The following is a 21284-nucleotide window of genomic DNA, read 5'->3' as shown; positions in this document are numbered from 1 at the left end:
GGGACTCTGAGCCTCAAGAGAGACGCTATCCTGAGAGAGCTCACCATCCTCCTCAAAGACTGGAATTGTAAAAAGAAAAAAGAGCTATGCATTGTCATTGTCTCAGGTTTAATGTTTGCGTGTGTTAGTGTTTTAAGTGTTCAGCACTAAGGTGTGATGTTGAGTTGTGTAAGACCTAGTAGAGTTGTGTAAGACCTAGTGTAGTAACTAATAGGTTAATTATCAGTAACAGGTTATGATCTTTCCATTAGATAGTTATGGATATGATATTTCTGTTATATGAGATGGACATCACTGCTGCAAAGGAGGAATTGTTATGTTCACATAAATACTGGTTATGGGAACTACTTTTAGTTAAAGTTCATGGGACTACTTTTATATTATGCGCATGATACCTTTGAGGTAGTACTGAGCGGCGCATTGATACACTGAACTAGAACAGTAGACCTTCGGCAGAGTAACAAATGCAATGTAACGTGTCTATAACAAACATCCAGTAAAGACTATGGTTAACTTTACTCCAGTGTTTAATTGATGTATGTTGTGAAAGAGCAATACACAACACTGGCCCTGACCAATGTAATGGCCCAACTCAAGGGGAGGCACCAAGTATGCATTTGAAAATCTCACTGCACGCAATTCGACCAATGTTTACTGACTGATTCCGGACATCGATGCAATTGGATAACACCACGACCAATGTTTACTGACTGATTAATTGCAGCGCTGTCCTCATCTGTTTAGCTTGCCTCTGGCCTGCCTATATCAGATACACCGATGTGATTGGTTCCTCGTGATGCAAGGGGTAAACTTGCTGCAACTAACAGCTAGAGCAGCCAGGCAGTTACAGTGCTACACTCTGGGGGGCATTTTTAAAATCATGCTGCCAGAGTGTAGCACTGTTTTTTTTTTGTACCAACAGTTTTCCTTTAAGTTATGATGCAATAATGTGCCAATAATACTTTTTCCGGTTCCAACTGTTCCCGAGCTGCTCGTTTCCCCCCACAGACAGTAAAATAAATTATTTTTTTCGCTATTCAGTGTGACCGATAAGAAAATTGTCACTTGCTCCCTCAACCTAACAAAATCCTATTTTTCGTGGAGGCCTGGATGTTACCCTGATTATATCATCTGGCTACACTAATAACTAATAGCTAATAATTTGTTTTGATTTTTTTAACCCTCACTGAAACAGAGGTGATGGTGACACGGGTTTACAGTCGTAAGAACCGTCTTGCTGCGCTAGTAAATGTTTTTGGATGAAAGAACGGTCGGCCCCATGACGTCGGACTTAGGAATCGGACAGCTCATCATTAGTGACCTCATAAAAGGTGACAACCAACCATATGGAATCAATTGCTCTTGTCTGATAATTGCCGTCCTAAACATTCCCAGCCTCTCTGCTTAAACAGAGTGTATTTGTAATCCAGTTCTGTCAGACTCAGTCCACATATCTCCTTGATGAGATAGGCTCTCTCTGCCGGTAGTGCTGATAGCCTGTCCAGCTGCTTAGAGATTTAGGGGGGAGTAAGATGAAGGCTGGTTTGACGTAATGTGGACGTCACGGGCTAAAACTGGACTCCATTTAGGTGTGTCCATCAAGCGTGACCATGGTCAGGTCAACACTCAAACCCCCAAAAAAGTGGGGAGCGAGGGAATGACCAAATGAATGAGTCAGCCAAAAGTTTTATGACTTCCTGAGTTTATTGTATGTGTGTGTGTGTGTGTGTGTGTGGGCTGGAATTGCAGGCACTCAAAGGCATGTTTAAAACACTTTATGAATGACCAACCTGTGCTTGTCTGTAGTGCTTGAGTGAGGCAGAGTATTCGAAAACCAGTTTACACATGCTTCTACACCTGATTCTTTCTTTTTTCATTGTTTAACCTTTGTGTGTGTGTGTGTGTGTGTGTGTGTGCGTGCACGCGCGTGTTGTGTATGCGTGCATACGCTTGTGTTTTTGTTTGTGTGTAGTAACCCTGATTGATGGATTTTTCTGCTGGGGCAATGTTGTGTAAGGACCTGTGGGAGTTGGAAAAGCTAACATATGTGCTGTTTGGGCCAGACCAATCACTCTGATATTACTGCTTAGACTCTTGCTCCATCTGCTGGTTGGGAAACAGCAGACTTTCCATTTTTTGTAATATGCAACTATGTTCATTTAATTTGTCAGTATCACTACATGAAACTACCCACCATGTGGCAAGTATCAATATCTCTAACGGTCACTTGTTTCTTTGTAAGCTGTATCAATCATAGACTGTATACAGTCTATGGTATCAATAAGTACGCGTTAAAAAATAGGCCTACATCATTATATGATGCAATACCGCACCAGTACCGATAGAGGCGCTCTTTGCGGAAGTAGATGGAATGCTGACTCGCTTTTTGACAGAGGAAGGAAGAGGAATCAAGCCAGCCGACAGCCTTCCATAGTATTTGATATCGTTAATAAAATCTGCCTAGTGTCTGTGGCGTTTTAAAACACGGAATCATGTCGAAGAACACTGTGTCCGATCGTTTCAGGAAAGTAGATGTGGACGAATACGACGAGAACAAGTTTGTAGACGAAGAGGATGGGGGCGAGAACCAACTCGGTCCAGATGAGGCAGAAGTTGACTCCCTTATCAGGCAATATCCTTTCAGATTCAGGCACGAATTCTTGTACCTTTAATCGGTTTTAATGTAAAACCACGACATCCATTCATGCCTTCAAGTGCCTTGTTAGTATAAGTACAACGTAAAGCATACTATTGATTCGTTATGACTGAATGTGAATAGCCTTTACGCTAACTTAGCTGTAGGGTGTGGTGGAGCGATGGCTTATTTTTTTTTTCTTTGCTTGCTTGTTATTGTTCATATCTTTCAAAAACCAAAGGCGTTGCATTTCCTTGCTCTAAGTACTAGTATTGAGATACTTATTGAAATTGACAGTCAACTTGCTTTCCGTATTCAGAAGATGTGAATGAATGGACAAGAGCTGTAGCTAGCCGCTTAGCACACTAACAGTGTAGCTGAATTACTTAGTGGTAGTGGCGAAATTGCTAGTGCTCAGAATAATTAATTAGCTAGATTGATGTCAAGTCTGTCGCCTTGCAGTATATGCAGTATTTCTAACCAGTCTGGCGGCACAAGAAAGCTATTGTGTGTAATAATTTCCATATAAAAGCCTTTTCAAATCCCTCGACTTCACAAATTCCAAACAGGAGTAGGATATAGCTATGATACAGTATTTGTTTTTTTGAAGAGTATATTATTCATTTTAGGCTATCTTATTTAGGAACCTGGGGGAGTAGGGCGAGCTTTTGTGCAGTCTGCCCAGACTTGTCGTAAAAATGCATTCCTCAAACGTACGTACTTCTCCTGGCTATCTGTATGGTCCCTCTCTGCCTGGCTGCCTTTTATGGTCAATAGATACATTAAGATTTGCATTGCACTGCACGGTGCCAAACTGCACTTTTCTGCAGTTAGATGAATTTAGTGAAGCGCTTGTAATAGCATCATTATGAGGAAGTTGATTTTCAGTCCATATATGTCGGTGTGTGACTCAGAAGGTACTTCCTGTTTTATGAAGACCAGATTAGATTGCGTGCTAATTTTCTCCGAAGTTGAAAGCCATACGCTTTAGGCCTAGATGCAGGACTTTCAGTATTTTTCTAGTTGTATGCAGTCGTAACTGACTTCTCTGAAATCTCTGATTATGACACCGACGCAGTGTTTCATATTATATGCTCAAACTGACATGATAACAAGTGTTCGATCAATGTCAGAGTAAGTCTCCTTGAGGCATGTTGTTGTTTTCTGTATACTGCTCCCTTGTGGACTAGTAGTGGAATTCAAAAATATGAGTATTCAGAGGCTTCAGGTTGCTTATCATGAATATGGATACTCAAGAAACCCAGGTGCTGTAGTGCAAGTGCAGGCGTTATTGAGCAATTTTATGTTTGCATTTATATGTCGCCTGGCAACTGTCAGAACATCATTGTCAAATCAAAGATTAGAGCCATACATTATCTTACACTCTGATATAAGTGTCTTTTTTAAGAAGTGGCAATGCTTTCTTTTTAAATGCATGTTATGTGTTGTGTGTGTTGTATGTGTTGTCTGAATGGAATAGGAGTCTAGCAATAAAGATGATGATGACGACGACATGCGATTGATACCTTAGGTCTTCTTTGTCATGGGGGAACTATCTTCTGCATCGGTCACCCTTAGGGGGTTTGTTGTTTACATTGAGTGCTTGTTAGATTATTTTTCCTTAACTCCTAACCCTTTTACGGGGAACCTGATGGATGCTCTGCAAGCTGTCCTAAAGAACCCTCCAATCAACACAAAGAACCAGAACGTCAAGGTTAGTCCAGTTGGTGATCAGTTTAAGTTCTGCCTCTATTCATCTCATTTGGCATACAGTACATGGAAAAAGCAGATGTGCTCTTCCTTTGAACTAGGCTGTGTGGGTTTCATGTTTGAAGCCCACAGACCTTCTCTCTGACCCTGTTACAGGCTCTACTGTATTACTGTATGTAATGCTGCTTTGTGTGCAGTTTTTTTGCCTTTTTAAGTAACACCAAAAATGTTGAATGGAAGTGTTCATGTTGAGGTGGGAGGTTGAGATCTGCCATTTATCATGAAACCACTTGTGGATTTCATGATAAATTTGTGCTTAAGGTTGCAGAAAGTGTGTAAAGAGTGTGTGTTTTGTGTGTGCGCCTGTGTGCGTACCTGCATGCTTGTATGTATGTGAGATGGAGAGGTTATTGTGGCTAAATAGACCCTAAATGCCAAACATTAGAACATGGGTTTGAGATGCTGTTGTATTGGTGACTTTATCCTACCTTGAGTTGTATGTGAACCACTGCACCCTAGTCCATGTGGTTCCGAGGGATTGTGGACCAGATTGGCGGTGCACTGAGTGGACTGGATCGGACCCCACACTCCCGGCACGTCCATGCCAGTCCACTGGCCTCAGTGTGGTCCGCTGCGCCGCTAAGGACTAGTCATCACCTCTTAACATATGTTATGTGTTGTGTCGTGTGTGACGTCATGCTGTGCTCTGCTGCAGGACCGTGCCGAGGGCTTGGTGCTCAAGGTGCTCAGCTCCTTTAAGAGCAGCGACATCGAGAAGGCGGTGCAGTCGCTGGACAAGACCTCGGTGGACCTGCTCATGAAGTACATCTACAAGGGCTTCGAGAAACCCTCGGAGAACAGCAGCGCCGTGCTGCTCCAGTGGCACGAGAAGGTGAGCGCTCACGACCTTTGACCCCTAAGAGCAGGCAGTTGGTAACATCTGGATTAAAGACTCCTAGAGAACACACACACACACACACACACACACACACACACACACACACACACACACGATCTCTCCTCTTATCTGCCCACCATTTAACACTGTCTGCCACCCAGATGTTGGACAACCAGGTTAAACTGGATTTAATTGCATTGTATTTATGGCTGATTACAAGTTATCCTATGAATATGAATTATAAAAGAATATTTAGTATTTTTCTGGCAGAAATGTAAATATAAATAAACCTCATGTTTATGCATATACTGGTGTTATGGGCATGCAGATAATATGTTTTCTCCATCTCTCCCTTGTCTTTGTGTCCCCTCTGTCCTGTCCCCTCTCTCAGGCTCTCTCAGCCGGAGGGGTTGGCTGCATAGTGAGGGTTCTGACAGCCAGGAAGACAGTTTAAGCAGCTGGCGGGTAGCTCTCGGTCAGACACACACACACACACACACACACACATACACACATTAACATACATGCACACACACACACACACACACACAGGAGTATGAGCTGGTACTTTAACACGGTCCTGTGGTGAAATGCCCTTTCCTCATATCTATTCTTTCTCTCTTTAGTTTCCAAGCTATTTAACAGAGCTTTTACACACACACACACACACACACACACACACACACAGAAAAACATGCTTCATTGAGCTTTCAGGCCATCTGTGTTCTACTTACACCCGTACACACACAAACTCAAACAGCAGTGCCATCACTTTAGTTAAAGTTAGTTTTTTAGCTTCGCTTCTCTCAGGAAAGCCTCCCGGCTTGTCACCTTAAGAACACACCTAGCAGTTTTTTTTTTAGTTTTTTTACTACACCATATTTTAAACACATCAGTGGAGTTGGACTTTGGACTCTGCTTCCTCCACCCCCACTGCACCCTAGTCCATGTGGTTCCGATTCTGGAGGGATTGTGGACCAGATTGGCGGTGCACTGAGTGGACTGGATCGGACCCCACACTCCCGGCACGTCCATGCCAGTCCACTGGCCTCAGTGTGGTCCGCTGCGCCGCTAAGGACTAGTCATCACCTCTTAACATTGTGCACTCAGACAGAGATGCCTTTGAGAAGGGACTCGGCCAGACATCTGGGACTTTGCTGTCAGTGGGACCTACTTACCCCCCCCCCCCCCCCCCCCACCACCACCACCACCCTCCTTTGCTGTCAGTGGGACCTACTTACCCCCCCCCCCCCTACCACCGTCCTCTTTTGCTGTCAGTGGGACTGACTTACATCCCCCCCCCCCCCCCCCCCCCCCCACCCTCCTTTACCTTTTCCAACCCAGCCTGAGTGTGACTGATGCATTGTGCAAACCAACAGTTGTTGCGGACTCTCTTAGGACAATATAGTTGTTATGTCTGTTGTTATGTCTCTCTCTCTCTCTCTCTGTTAGTGTGGTTGTTTTGTCTGCGTGCCGGCAGATGGGACACATCTGCTCTCCAACCAGTGAACCACCTCTACGTGACCTCAGAGACAAGAGTACAGTGCTCACTGTACAGCAGAGAAAAGAACATCAGTCTGAACTCACAACGGTGCTTCAAGGATTTAGCCTGTTTGGTTTACATTCCATGCGTCTGTAGAAGTGCACAGTCGGGGGAAGTGTGGCGGGGGGTGGGGGTGGGGGGGGTAGTTGACGGAGCGGAGACTAGCCAGACAGGGATTGAGATTGGGAGACAGGAGGGGTAGGGTTAGGTTGACGGTGTATATGAGCTGCTCTTCGGGATTAGGATTAATATCCACGAAGCTGCGTGCTCTCTTCTCACCACCTCCTCGCTTAATCCCGGCTCCCATCATGCAATAGGGCATTAGCTACCTTGCTTAGAACTCATGATCTCCCAGACATTAATCTTAATGCACAGCATTCACCTGCACACGTGCGACACGAGAGCATGTAAGGAATTACGAACAAACTTTTGTATTATTGTTAGTTTGCATTTTGTTTTTTGTAATGTCACATTAATCGAGTGGCCTGGGCAACAGCTCTGTACTCAGCTGGTCGTCGTTCTGGAAGATTCCAGGTGTTTCGACATCACATCCCGTCAAGAGTGTGTTGCCCTAATCCCTCTGTGTCCTAATGGTGTGACAGATTTGAGCAGTGATGGACATTAACTGTGTGTGTGTGTGTGTGTGTGTGGGAGTGCTTGATTCACTTTGCTCCGGCACTTAATGCCGAGTTGTGCAATGGATTCCACTTGTCTCTTTTCTGTCAGTTGTTTCGTGTCTCACTGCAGACCCAGGAGTGTCAGTGTTTAGCCATGTCCAATGGTTATACAATTGGGGACCACATGTCTATATGCCATTGTTTTTTTTTTTTGGAAAGGACCATCATGTTATGTTTTACTGTCCTGCAACCTTTCCATTTGCACCCAACAGCCATTGCCGGCAAAATGTCATGATCACGTGACCAAATGCAGAAGAAGTAAAAAAAAAAAAAAAGAACCAACCAACCAATCACAATGTACCAAACTGGTGTAAAGATTGCCTTACGTAATATTCCTTTTTTATGTTTGTGCTTTTGTGGTGAAATTAAAAGATTTATAAATATGCACGTGGTGTAGGAGGCTCTGTTGGATACATTGCTTATATGTTTTCCTGGTGATTGAAACATGATCATCATGTTCTACACACAAGAAAGTTCACACTAGTTGATTTGTGTCATACATTTATTGTTTCATTTTTTACAAAAAGACATGAATAGCGTACAGTATAGAATCATATTACAGAATAAAAACACTTATATACAAATATTCAAAATAGAATACATCTTAGGTACTGACTGATGTCTGTGGCTGTATGGGACCGCAGGAGTAGTGGACTGTGGGCTGAAGTGAAGCTACGAGTGAAAGCGGTGGGGCTATTATGCAATGGGTTTGTATGCTTACCTGAGGTTGGGTGTCAAATGGGTGGGAGAGGGACAACCCAAGCCCATTGGAGTTTCATGTCACCCACACAAGCACCATCACTTATTTCAACTATGCCCCCTCTCGCTGATACACCGACCTTATCCATTTTCAAGCACATATTAATAAGTTAGTAGGTAGACGTAGCCATTTGGTTGCATTTTTTTTCTCCAACCCTCAACTTGAAATATGCCTGAGTAGGCCATCTAACCGTTTGGTTCTGCCTCATTCATCTCATCACTTGAAGCTCCCTGTACAGGCCAACAATGGAAGAGAGGTTTGGAAGACCTCCAAGACATCAGGGGGCGATGTCGAGCCATTCAGTTGGCAGTTCCTCTGACAGGTGATTGGATATTTGGATTCAATTTTTTTGTTTGTTCAAGTGTGTCCAACAAAATTATCACACATGCACACAGATACATACACACATACACACACACACAACACACTCCCACACATTCATATACACACTCAACCCAACTCTTGCTGAGAAAGAGACATGACCATTATTTTCCATCCTTTTTTCTCTCTCACTCGTTCTCTTTTTCTTTCTCTCTTCCCTCTTGCCATCATAAAGTGCTCCTTTAATAGGGATAGGCGGACACGGCAATGTAGACGATGAACGTGGTGTGGTAGTCGATGTTGCCGTCGGTGCCGTACGACAGCGCCCGCACCTTCATGCGGTAGGTGTGCGGCTGGCGCAGGGGCCGCGTGGTGAACAGCACCCCCTTGAGGCCCTCGTCGCGCAGCGCGAACGGCATCTGCTCATCCTGCTCCTCCAGTGCCTGGAAGGTGGTGCGCGGGTGCACCACGCCCTCCTGCGTGTAGGCCACCAGCCGGATCAGGTCCTGGTTGGCGGCGATTCCGAACGGCAGCGACAGGAGCTTGTACTCCAGGGCGTAGGGGCTCAGCGCACACTCCAGGTCGTTGGGCGGGCAGTTCTTCAGGCAGAAACTACACAGCAAGCAAACAGAACACAGCATTGACAACACTTAGTTGCTGCTAAAGTTCACATTCCAATAATGGATTTAGCGGTGAGGTGTGTAGTTTACACTGATAAACATGCATGCGTTTCTACAGGTAATGACCATCAGGGGGAGTGCTCATTTACTACACTGGCAGAAATGACTGAGATTGCTTTGCTCTAAAACATGTGGCTTGACGAAGCTCAGCACCATGTAATGTTTTGAATCATTCTAGTAGACTATTGCACTTCTATGCTTTTATTTATTATTACTGTTTGCTTTTGTTTAAAGCACATTGAATGACCTCTGTGTATGAAATGCGCTATATACATAAACTTGACTTGACTTGAATTGCATATCGAACTGTATGATTCAGTTGAATTAATGCCATACCCTGTTGCACCATCTCTCTGGTAGTTGGGGGGGCAAGGCGTATCGATGCACTGGTAGCTGCCCCTCATGTTGAAGCACATCCTGTTGGCTCCACACTGGATGTTCTGCTCTTGACACTCATCTATGTCTGTGGAAAGACAACAAACGCAATGCAAATCTAGGTACATGTCGGGTAACAATTAGAAGGAAGCCAATAATTCACAGTAGGTTTTGCGGTCTGTTCCCAGAAGTTTTTCCAGCACGGTCACTGACAATACCATTGAGACTGACCAACTGAAACGTGTAGATAAGGTAGTGTCCTGTGTGAACTGTGATGGCGTGGTCTTACCCTGGCAAGTCTTGCCGTTGGTCATGAGGCGGTAGCCAGAGGGGCAGAGACACTTGTGGCTGCCAGGTGTGTTCACACACTCGTGCTGACACGTGTCACGCTGCTCACACTCATTGATGTCTGCGGATGCGGCCACACACACACACATTAATATGCACACAACGACACACACGCGCATTCACAAACACACATCAATGCATACACAAATACATATATGTAAATGCCATAGCCTACTCTATTTCATCTAGTCAGTTCACACATGAAGCCTATTCTATCCAGAAGTATTTGCTTTCAAACTTGCACACATGTATCCCATCAGTCCTACATGAGTCATGCGAGTCACGCCGCTCTCCGCAACTGCCCCCCCCCCCCCCCCCGCCCGTTGCCCATAGTTACCTACGCAGCGGCCAGTCCCTGGCCTGAGCCCTGGGGGGCAGGAGAGAGGGTCAGGGTGCGAGCGTGGGTGGAGGGAGTGTGCGGCGTGCCGGCGCGAGCGCGAGGGTGTCGCCGGGCGCTGGTAGGAGTCGAAACTCTGCGCCGCCAGGCTGTGGTAGCGCCGGCCACCGCCGGACGAGCCCTGCCACCCTTGGTAGCCGTAGGTGAGGCTCTGGTAGCTGGGCAAGCGCTCCAGCCCGGCGCACGACTTGCCGTCGCCCAGGAGGTGCTGGCCAGGCGGGCACACGCAACGGAAGCTGCCGGGGCTGTTGGCACAGCGGTGGGCGCACGGAGGGGGCACTGCCTCGCACTCGTTAATGTCTGCCACCACAACAGAGCCGCCACGGGCAGGAGAGTGGACGAAGGGGGGGGGGGGGGGGGGCGAGATGGAAAGGGGAGGAAGTGGAACACAGAGTGAAGGACAGAGAAAGGTAAGGAGGCAAGAGAAGAGAGGAAGAAGAAGAGATGACACAGAGTAGAGGAAGAAGAGGAGAGAGGGAGAGAGAGAGAGCAAGGGGTGAAGGACAAAGAGGGGGTATCAGTGAAATGCCCCAACTTCACTTCGCAGCAGGAAAAAAAACATGGATGGCAAAAACATGGATCATGAATGGATCAGATGGATCAGATTCATCATGGATCTGAATAAGCATTGGAGCACACTTTACACTCACACAATGCCAGCCGGCAACATGGATGTACCAGGACTAGTTAATGAAAGAATTAATGGCGTTAGATAGGCCAGAGGTTTGAAGTGGACTTCAAGAGGTCCAACTGTGACCATGAATGCCATTAGAAAAGCAGAGAGTGCCTCAGGCCAAGAGCCCAAACAAAAGGTCAAGTGTCAAAGGTCATAGGCAAAAGGTCAGAATGAACGAAGGCAGACACAGAGGGAAAGGACAGTCACTAATATACTGACAGAGAAAAGGACGGGGGGGGGGAGGGCTTTGTTGTGATGACAGACACAAATCTTTCCTTCGTAACTCACTCAGTCTTCCTTGACTACGAAACTGTTTCCCATTTCCCACTTTCACTGATCTTTCACCCAGGGTTGTGCAAAATTCGAATTGCAATTCTACTTCATGTTTGCTACCTCAATTGAAATGCAAGTGAAATTCAATAACTGAATTGGAATTTAAGAGCCAGTTTTTTTAAATTCAATTTTGGACTTCTGCACAACTTTGCTTTCACCTACTGTATTTTAAATCTCTTACAACTACTGAAACATTTTGATTGATCTTTCATTGATTACAAATCTTTTACAACTACGCTCCACCACTTGGATGGATCTTTCCTGACTATGTTTTTACAACTACTTCAGCATGTTGACTGATCAGGAGCGTTTTTGTCAAGTGTCTGCCTAAAAGCGAAGCAGCAGCGGCGTGGTGGTGTAAGCCAAGCGGTGGAGACAGTGAGTGATGCTGAGAGCGGAGCTGAGGAGGTCATTCTCAGCACTGCTGCTGTTATTTATTCAGCAGAGCCCAGACTACTGGCAGAGGGGTGGCTGGGTGACTGGGAAAGATGAGATGGGGAAAATGAGTGAGTGACAGCAGAATGGGAGCAGTGTGAGGGCAAGAGCAGAAGCAGCAGCCTTGCAGCCAGTGGAATGCAGCTGTGTGTGTGTGTGTGTGTGTGTGTGTGTGTGTTCGGTGTTTGTGTGTGTGTGTGCGTGCGTGTGTGTGTGCGTGTGTGTGTGTTTGGTGTATGTGTGTGTGTGTGTGTGTGTGTGTGTGTGTGTGTGTGTGTTCGGTGTGTGTGTGTGTGTGTGTGTGTGTCTGTGTGTGTGTCTGTGTGTGCCCTTTAGTTGACATGTGTGGAGGTGCTTGTCAGTGCACGTAGCGCATGCTTGTACAGTAAGTGAACTCCCTGTTATGCACTGGTATGCACTTAGAATGCATGTTGTGTTCAAGTATTTACTTGTAATGTGTCTACTTGGGGCAGCTGCTATGTATGTATACCTGTGTGTGTGTGTGTGTGTGTGTGTGTGTGCGTGTGTGTGTGCGTGTGTGTGTGTGTGTGTGTACATACCCAGACAAGGTCGGCCCACGCCCTGGGAGCGGTACCCCCGTGGGCAGGTGCAGTGGTAGCTGCCGCGTGTGTTCTCACACACCTGGTTATACCTGCACTGGTGCGTGCCATCTCTGCACTCATCCACATCTGAGACAGACCACAAAACATGCATGACATTTGGCCCACTAATACACTGCCAGATAATACTACTGTATACTACAATACAGCAATACTGAATTCAGTTGAATATTTACACTGAAATAAGTCTGTCATTCCTTTAAAATGAAAAATATTTCACTCAATTCATAACTAAAACTAAAGGTCAATAATCAATATTAATATCAATGTATTCAAACTGGGGCGTGCGTTTGTGGTTCATGGGCGCTCCCACAGATCCGCCAAATGACGTTTCTACCCCTTGACTGTAAGTATGACTAAGTTTGACCTAGTTGCAGGTGCCTTCAAGCCCTCACCTACACACGTGCCGTTGCCACCCTTGGTCATGCCCGATGGGCACAGGTCGATGCAGGTGTACCCGCCACGCGTGTTCTTGCACTGCTGGTCCGATCGGCACACCCGCTGTCTGCACTCGTTAATATCTGGGGACAGATGAGGTAATGTTACATGCAGAGCTGTGACCTACATACACTCTTCCTCACAGAGGATAACTTAGAGCTCTACACAAGAACAACTCAACCCCATAAAGCCACTCTCAGGGGGAAAGGCACTATATACTGTAGGAGAGCAGAGGAGGATGCTAAGTAGCTTAGCTGTATGCTGTTTATGACAAGAGATGTCTTTTCTGGGCGAGCGCTAATGCTTGTGGCGTTCTAAGCCCAGAGAGGGTGCTAACCGATGCAGCGGCGGTTCCTGAGCTGGTAGCCTGGCTCACAAGCGCAGCGGAAACTCCCGATGGTGTTCAGACAGTGCTGGTGGCACGGGTTGGACTCCTGGCACTCGTTCACGTCTGCAGAGAAGAAGAAGAAGAAGAACGAACAACGAAATGAGGGCATGTCCTGATCGGCTGGCCAGGCTGAATTAGCCACTGGCGGTAAGACACGTCCGACAGAGAACAGTCTCGTAACAGCGAGGTGAAGGAGGGGCCTGCTGACCTTGGCAACTCAGCCCGTCCGTCGTCCTCCTGAAGCCCCGCCCACATCGCATCACGCAGCGGTAGGAGCCAATGGTGTTCTCGCACTCCTGCCCACTGTGACACACGTGGCCTCCCAGCGCACACTCGTCTATGTCTGCACGCACACGACAAGGTCAAAGGTCAGCGTTCAGATTTCTAAATATATACCGCATATGTGCAAATATATGTGAGTGCATGAGGGTGAATGTTTGAGATAGAGAGACAGAGAGAGAGACAGATAGAGATAGATAGAGAGAGATAGAGAGAGATTTAGAGAGAGAGAGAGATAGAGAGAGAGAAGAGAGAGACAAAGAGAGAGAGAGATTCAGAGAGATAGAGATACAGTAGAGAGAGAGAAGAAAGAGACAGATAGAGAGAGAGAGACTGAGAGAGAGAGAGAGACTGAGAGGGAGAGAGCGAGAGAGAGAGACTGAGAGGGAGAGAGCGAGAGAGAGAGAGCGCTCATACCTTGGCACGTCCTTCCATCAGCTGATATGGTGAGCCCTCGGGGGCAGGAACAGTAGTATGTGCCGATGGCGTTGTGACACGTGTGAGAACAGGGGTTACCTTCCTCACACTCATTCTCATCTTCATCAAGCATGCACACACACACACACACACACAAAATAAAAATGAATCATGTGAACAAGTCTCTCAAGGGTGCTGGTGTACTGGTGAGACTCTGGCTTGGTCGTACCTGAACAGTATGGACCGGTGGGGTCCAGCTGGAATCCACCGGGACACTGGTTACTACGGTCACCTGGAGAAAATATGTGTAATTAAATAATTAATTGACAATTAATTGCTAACTGCTTGATTATTATATTTTTATTATTATTATTTTTGCATTTTTGCAGGGACAAACATTTTGCGGACATTTTTGCCCCTCAACAGACACCCCCCCCCCACCCCCCCACCCCAGCCAGACCATTGCTCTACCCTTTCCCTGATCATCAGAAGTACACACAATAATCTGAATTGGAGATCATGATGTAGACCTAGAATGTCTTGTAAAATCTATACTGAGCAACAATATTTTTGTCAGACAGAGAACAAAGGGAGGAAAAACTAACAAAAAGGCTTGGACAATGAACACAAACATATTAATGAGGCTGAAAATGGGTAAACAATGGAAACAGCCATTAAGTAAGGGATAATGGCCGCCGAGGTGTCCTGTTATACGGAATTAATGGACGAGGGCGGAAGGCAAACAACTTGCCTCCGCCCTCCACCCAAGTCCATTAATTCCGTATAACAGGACACCTCGGCGGCCGTTATCCCGATTATCACCCGGTTGCCCCTATAGGCAATAGTCATGCCTTTATAGCACTATAGGCAATAGTCATGCCTTTATAGCACTATAGGCAATAGTCATGCCTTTATAGCACTATAGGCAGTAGTCATGCCTTTATAGCACTATAGGCAATAGTCATGCCTTTATAGCACTACAGGCAATAGTCATGCCTTTATAGCACGCAAAGGAAACAAGCGGTTCCGTTTAAAAAGAAGACTTCTTGTTGTACAACTTTCTTTGGCCCTATAACAGCGATCGCATGGACAGTTAGCTTGTTTACAGTTGATTCCATTGTTGCGAAGCCTGCCTCCATGCTCATCCGTCGTCTTACTATGGTTGTTATAGTTACCATTCATAAGCATTGATATGGAACGGTGATTCAACTTTTTTTACCAGATCTACTTCATAGGTGTCCTGTTCTTCAGAATTCTGTTATTCAGAATCAATAGCCACCCCACCAGCCAATCAGAAAAGAGTATTTCTTCTCTCCGGGTGAGGAAAATAAAAGGAAGAATAACAGGAAGGCCCTAATAAGGAGCCCTGCTGACCCTTGGCAATGCTGGCGTGGATGGTGTACTCCAGCACCTCCTCCAGGGGGTGGTAGTGAGCGGAGATGGAGGCGGCGTGGAGCGTCTCCACCAGGTAGGGCATGCGGCCGCGGCTGTGCTCGTAGCTGATGGTGTGGTTCCACGAGTACGGCACGCTCACGCCGTCAACGCTGAACATGCGCGTGGACTGGGCGTACAGCTGGCCTGCTCCAGTCTGGATGTAGTCCTCAGAGTAGTCCTAACACACACACACACACACACACACACACACACACACACACACACACACAAACATAGATGAACATACCGGTACATTTACATGAACATACACACACACAAAAAAAACACATACTGTACATACATACACACACACACAAACAATGTGGGAGGGAAGTTAGTGGCTAGTAGTGCCATCAGTGGTCGGAAAGTGACCTGGTGTTCTAGAGCAGACCAGTGGTCAGCTGTGAGGGGTCAGAGGTCGTACCTTCAGGCTGATGTCAGCATTAGAGGGCAACTGGAGGATGTGTCCGTTCACCACGATGTCCAACAGCAGCACGCCGTCAGAGTCCAGCCCACGGGCAACATGCGTCATGTGCAGGATCTCCCCTAAATGGAGAGCACGCGGGAACACGTGCATTAATACACACACACACACACTCAAATATCTGTTCTGGGGAGTTTTGAACATTCTAACAGACGGTTCTGTTCTGCAACAATATAAGGTTCTAAAATTCCATGTTCAATTCAATGAACCCAGATATTCTTTAGAACGTTCAATTTCCACCATCACACCGGTGTGACGGTACCGGCTTAAGGGTTAAAGAAATGAATGAACAGACACATAGATAAAACCAGTTTTGTTAATGTGAATGTGTGTGTGTGTGTGTGTGTACTGTATGTGTGTGTGTATGTTGGATGTATGGATTTACTCTAAGCTGCTTTCCCTTAAGGGTGTTATCTTTAAACCATTAATACTTAATGGTTTTATGTATGTGTCTGTTCATTCATTTCTTTAAACCTTTAGCCGGTACCGTCACACCGGTGTGATGGTGGAAATTGAACGTTCTAAAGAACATCTGGGTTCATTGAATTGAGTCCCGAAGTGTGACGTAGCGTTTCCATGACGGCAGAATCACTGGATCTAAACCAAAGATTCTAGAATCTTTGATCTAAACAAACTTTCGAAGTGGCTTAAATAGCATTGAATGTAGACATGTGGCATCATTTCTAGCTAATAAATTGTTAAAATGTAGGCTATAGCCATTTAAACGTGTTTTACCTGCTAGGCAGCAGCTTACCCACATAACACGGATTCCCTGGCAGGTGTAATATAAAGAAACAAAATTCCAGTGGATATTTCACGTCTTCTCAAAGACTGGCGGCTGTTAAGAGTGACGTTTTTTGCTTGAAAAATAAAGTCAAAATAGGTCCGTGAATTTAAGGATTTTAACCGCATGCTGGGAAGTTACATGCAGATCTCTTTTATGGAGGAAACCCATGCTAGAATAAAACTCTGTAGTCACGAATTTGATCGTCTTGGTATGAATATAGTATGTGATTCCTACAGTGTAAAAAAATATACTAACATCTTAGAAACGTTGGAAAATTATTGAAATAGATTAAGAAAGCCGCCGCTAATGGTGATTTCAATGGTTAGATTGGTTTGTTTAGATCCAGTGAAATTGCTGCCTTGGCAACGCTACGTCATGGCTTCGGTACTCACATGGAATCTTAGAACCTTATTATTGTTGCAGAACAGAATGTTCTGTTAGAATGTTCAAAACTTAAAGTAAATCCAAACAAAAAAGCATGTCAAGACCTTACAGTACATCCACACATATAACACATGTAATCAGCCCTGCTACACACAGCCTGGCACACATCCACACATATAACACGTGTAATCAGCCCTGCTACACACAGCCTGGCACACATCCACACTTTCCTCACCTGTGGCAAACTCGACTTGTGTCTCTCGTCTGAACACGCCATCGGTGAGGGTGTAGCCATTCACAGCCTCGCCTATTTCCTGGGCCGTCGTCCAATAGATAGGGTTCAGGAGCGAGATGAGCTTCCTCATAGCAGGACCTGAGCCACATCACAGTCACATCACAGCCGATTACAGCACATACATAACCTGAGATTAGGTCTGATTTAGTGAGATTACAGCAGATTAGCTATCAAACAAACACTATTGAGGGAATTATGCTTTGAGCCAGATGTGTTTGTGTTGTTTGAGTTTCTGTGATTGAGTTTCTCTCTCTCTGTGTCTCTCTCTTTCTCTCTCTCTCTCTCACACACACACATACACACATACTGTGTGTACAGAGTGTATGTGTGTGTGTGTGTGCACAGTGCATATGTATGTATCAGGGTTCCTACACATTTTACATTTCAAAATTCCATACTTTTTCCATACTCAAATTTCAAAACTTCTTGGTAGATTTTTCTGACCATATTCTGGACATTGCAGCCACTTCTGGTTTGGGATAACTCGGTGAAAACAAAGGTATGGACAACTGAAGTGAATTAAAAAATTATACTTAATATTCGTCCATTTAGCTGGGTCATTTTTAGTTGTATCATAGTTGTATGTTGATGATGGGGACTGACAGTTACACTACACAACAGTAGGAATGGTTCATTATGACCTGAGTGAAGTGATTAGTACTGCAAATGCAATAGTCTGGAAACAATTTCTCCATACCCTTGTTTCTTTTTTCCATACTTATCCAGACCTGGAAATTACTAAAAATCAAATTCCATACTTTTCCAGGTTTTCCATACTGCGTAGGAACCCTGATGTATGTATGTGTGTGTGTGTGTGTGTGTGTGCGTGTGTGTGTGTGTGTGTGTGTGTGTGTGCACAGTGCATATGTATGTATGTATGTGTGTGTGTGTGTGTGTGCACAGTGCATACGTATGTATGTATGTGTGTGTGTGTGTGTGTGTGCATGTGTGTGCATAAGACAGTAAGAGTGTGTGCTGTCCTGCTTCTCACCAAGGCTACGTGGGACATTAGAAATGGTGGCCTGGATGGTCCTGGGTCCTGATTGGTTGTCAGAGATGGTGGCATTTAGAATGGCGATGCCAAACTCCACATCGTTAATGTTCCCAGTGATGCTGCCTCGGGCTCTCTGTGGACCACCTGTACAAATATACCCCAAATAAACACACACACACACACACACACACACACACACACACACACATTTTTCAGTTAAATGCAGTCGCTCCTTCTCACACGGAAACACATACACAAACACAGAAGTACAAGCCCTCACCTGGACATGCCTTCGGGTTACACCTGGACAGCTGATTGGAGTCTCCTGGACAAGGACGACCCTTGTTGCTAGGCGATGGGCTGTTGCATAGTCTGGTCCGTGTTCTCTCCCCACCACCACAGGAAGCTGAGCACTCTCCCCAGGCCTGCCAGGGTCCCCAGCTGCCATCCACTACACACACACACACACACACACACACACACACACACACACACAGTTTGAGTAATGGGTACTGTTATAGAATAAAACACTGTTGCATTTTTATAGGAACTAACAGATATCTGTTCAAGGAAAAAGTTTATTGTAGTATTTAGAGGGGCCATAGACTGTATCGAACAGTCTATGAAAGGGGCAATATATGTATTTTCAGTTGAATGGAAGGTACATCCTTAATATATGGGTAAGTTTATATGGGAGTGTGTGTGTGTGTGTGTGTGTGTGTGTGTGTGTGTGTGTGTGTGTGTGTGTGTGTGTGTGTGTGTGTGTGTGTGTGTGCGTGCGTGTGTGTAACTAACCAGGACAGCTGGCCGTGCTGCAACGCTGAGTTTGTGCGTCTGACCCGGCGCAGGTGCGGCCTCCGTTGGCAGGTCGGGGGTTGTCACAGCTGCGGTGGCGGCGCATCTGACCGCCATTACACGAGCGACTGCACGAACCCCAGCTGCCCCACGGGCCCCAGTTCCCATGGACTACAGAAGGACAGAGAGAGAGAGAGAGAGAAAGAGAGAGAGAGAGAGAGAAAGTAGAGAATGTGTGAGAAACAACAGATACATCCTCTCTCTAGTCTGTAAGAAGTGTGTGACAGTAAACAACAGTGTGTGTGTGTGTGTGTGTGCGCTCACTTGGGCAGGGTTCGCTGTTGCAGAAGTCGATGTGCACGTCGTTCCCTTCACACTGCCGCCCTCCGTGCTGAGGGGCGGGGTTAGCACAGAGGCGTGTCCGTTGCCTGGTCCCGCCCCCACAGGAAACGCTACACGCCCCCCAGCTGACCCACGATGACCACTTCCCGTCCACTGAGAGGAGGGTCGTGGCCACAAGAGGACACAGGAGACAAGAAGAGAGAGGGCAGGGAGCACAATCACATACAGATCCAAAGATGTCAGAATGGCTGAGTATACACAGACCACAGAAAAGCAGCATTCCAACAGGAAGAGACTAGCAGCAATGTAGCCATTGTAACAATTACCAATAATTATTACACGGCTCTTCATAATGCTGAAGAATTCTCCATTCACTTGAATGGGCCATTCCAACATTCGGTGGTCTGCTATTTCTCGATAACAGACTGTTGCTAAGTATAGCAGACTGCTGTCAAGGAAAAAGGGTTTTGTGCTTCTAATTCACGTCTTTCATATCACTACGCAAGGACTGAAACTTCATTCAAAAGTGAAAGTAGACGGTTGATCAGCTGTGTTCTAAAGAATGTTTGATTCAAGTTCAGTGTGTGTCAACTATTTGTTTCTCAGCAAAAGCCACGATGAAACGGTAACAACTAGGCTATAGCCTAGGCTATGTATGTATGTATGTAGGCTAAGTCATATCGTGGGGAGTTTATTGTTTCGTTTTGGCAAGTAGACGTGTAATAAGCGGGATAATTTATAGAACGCTGGTCATTATCGGGAAATAGGTCCCTTCAGGGCGGAACAAGACCCCTCTGCTGCGTGTCGGGGTCCGGTTCGCCCTGTCGGGACATATTTCCCGATAATGGCAATGTGAAATGTGCGACACAGTTAAACTCATCTAAACTTGTGTGTCTACATGTTGTTGTATGATGTGAATCTGTGAGTGTGTATGTTGCCTTTGTACATGTGTGTGTGTGTGTGTGTGTGTGTGTGTGTGTGTGTGTGTGTGTGTGTGTGTGTGAGCGTTATACCTGGACAGGGTCTCTCTTTGCACACTTGTGTCTGAGTGTCGGGTCCGTCGCAGGGCGGGCCGTGGAAGGCTGGCGGGGGGTTGTTGCACAGACGCACGCGTGTCTGAGTGCCCTTCCCACACGTCTCACTGCACGGGCCCCAGGGCAGCCAGGAGCCCCAGTTACCAGCCACTGAAGAGGAGAGAAAGAGGGGAGGAGAGAGAGGAGAGGAGAGAGGTGGGGAAGAGAGAGAGGGGGAAATAGAAAGAGAGAGAGAGAGGGGGAGAAAGAGAGAGAGAGGGGAAAGAAAGAAAGAGAGAGGGGGAGAGAGAAGGAGAGAGAGGGGGAGAGAGAGGGGAAGAGAGAGAGAGAGGGAGAGAGGGGGGAGAGAGGGAGAGAGAAAGAGAGAGAGAGGGGGGAGAGAGGAGGAGAGAGAGAGAGGGGGAGAGTGAGGGGGAGAGAGAGGAGGGCAGAGAGGGGGAGAGAGAGAGGGGGGGAGAAGAGGAGAGAGAGAGATGTCAGATGAGATGTTTGTGCTTGTGGGTTTGCATGTGTCTGTTCCTGTTGGAAAGGGTGCGTGTTGAAGCAGTAGAGTGGGATATTTCACATAATCAGCGTGGACAGAGAACATTCAATGATATGTGACAGTCGGATGCTCACATACAGTTTGGAGAAGTTGTAAGCAGGTGTTTTAGTGTGTGTAGCAATGACTGTGCAATATATGTGCACATTGATTGATGCAATATATGTGCATATTGATTAAATTGACATTGTTGTTATTATTGCTGTTCTCCTTAATGTAGTCTGACCAATATTTAAAAATGTTCCCTGTTAAATTATAAATTTA

The 21284-nt window shown here is 46.0% G+C and overlaps 2 protein-coding genes across 4 annotated transcripts in view; one reads left to right on the top strand and one right to left on the bottom strand.

Moving 5' to 3' along the window:
- The first annotated feature begins 2366 nt into the window (after window positions 1-2366).
- Window positions 2367-15594, top strand: arpc5b (actin related protein 2/3 complex, subunit 5B). 3 transcript variants are annotated; one of them, XR_006021260.1, is made up of 5 exons: window positions 2367-2632; window positions 4277-4349; window positions 5061-5237; window positions 5635-5749; window positions 15576-15594. XR_006021260.1 is itself a non-coding variant. In XM_042058141.1 (4 exons), exons 1-4 carry the CDS (start codon window positions 2493-2495, stop codon window positions 5695-5697), a joined length of 453 nt encoding a protein of 150 aa, XP_041914075.1. In that variant the 5' UTR covers window positions 2386-2492; the 3' UTR covers window positions 5698-5926. The 3 variants fall into 3 exon arrangements, 1 of the variants encoding a protein (XP_041914075.1); XR_006021259.1 differs by having other exon boundaries at window positions 15570-15588; XM_042058141.1 differs by lacking the exon at window positions 15576-15594 and having other exon boundaries at window positions 2386-2632; window positions 5635-5926.
- Window positions 7948-21284, bottom strand: part of hmcn1 (hemicentin 1) — a 136273-nt gene continuing 122936 nt past the window's right edge. Inside the window, 18 exon segments of the mRNA XM_042058137.1 lie at window positions 7948-9156; window positions 9561-9687; window positions 9889-10008; window positions 10285-10644; window positions 12349-12477; window positions 12804-12929; window positions 13184-13297; window positions 13443-13577; window positions 13931-14050; window positions 14160-14222; window positions 15305-15542; window positions 15789-15910; window positions 17255-17392; window positions 18306-18452; window positions 18589-18759; window positions 19104-19274; window positions 19428-19598; window positions 20459-20629. Of these exon segments, the coding sequence (XP_041914071.1) occupies window positions 8787-9156; window positions 9561-9687; window positions 9889-10008; window positions 10285-10644; window positions 12349-12477; window positions 12804-12929; window positions 13184-13297; window positions 13443-13577; window positions 13931-14050; window positions 14160-14222; window positions 15305-15542; window positions 15789-15910; window positions 17255-17392; window positions 18306-18452; window positions 18589-18759; window positions 19104-19274; window positions 19428-19598; window positions 20459-20629 (2993 nt within the window). The 3' untranslated portion in view covers window positions 7948-8786.

This window comes from Alosa sapidissima, chromosome 12 (genome assembly GCF_018492685.1).
Source record: "Alosa sapidissima isolate fAloSap1 chromosome 12, fAloSap1.pri, whole genome shotgun sequence".
NCBI classification, from domain to species: Eukaryota; Metazoa; Chordata; class Actinopteri; order Clupeiformes; family Clupeidae; genus Alosa; species Alosa sapidissima.
Note: the sequence above shows the minus strand (reverse complement) of the source record. Positions and strands in the feature narration are given on the sequence as shown.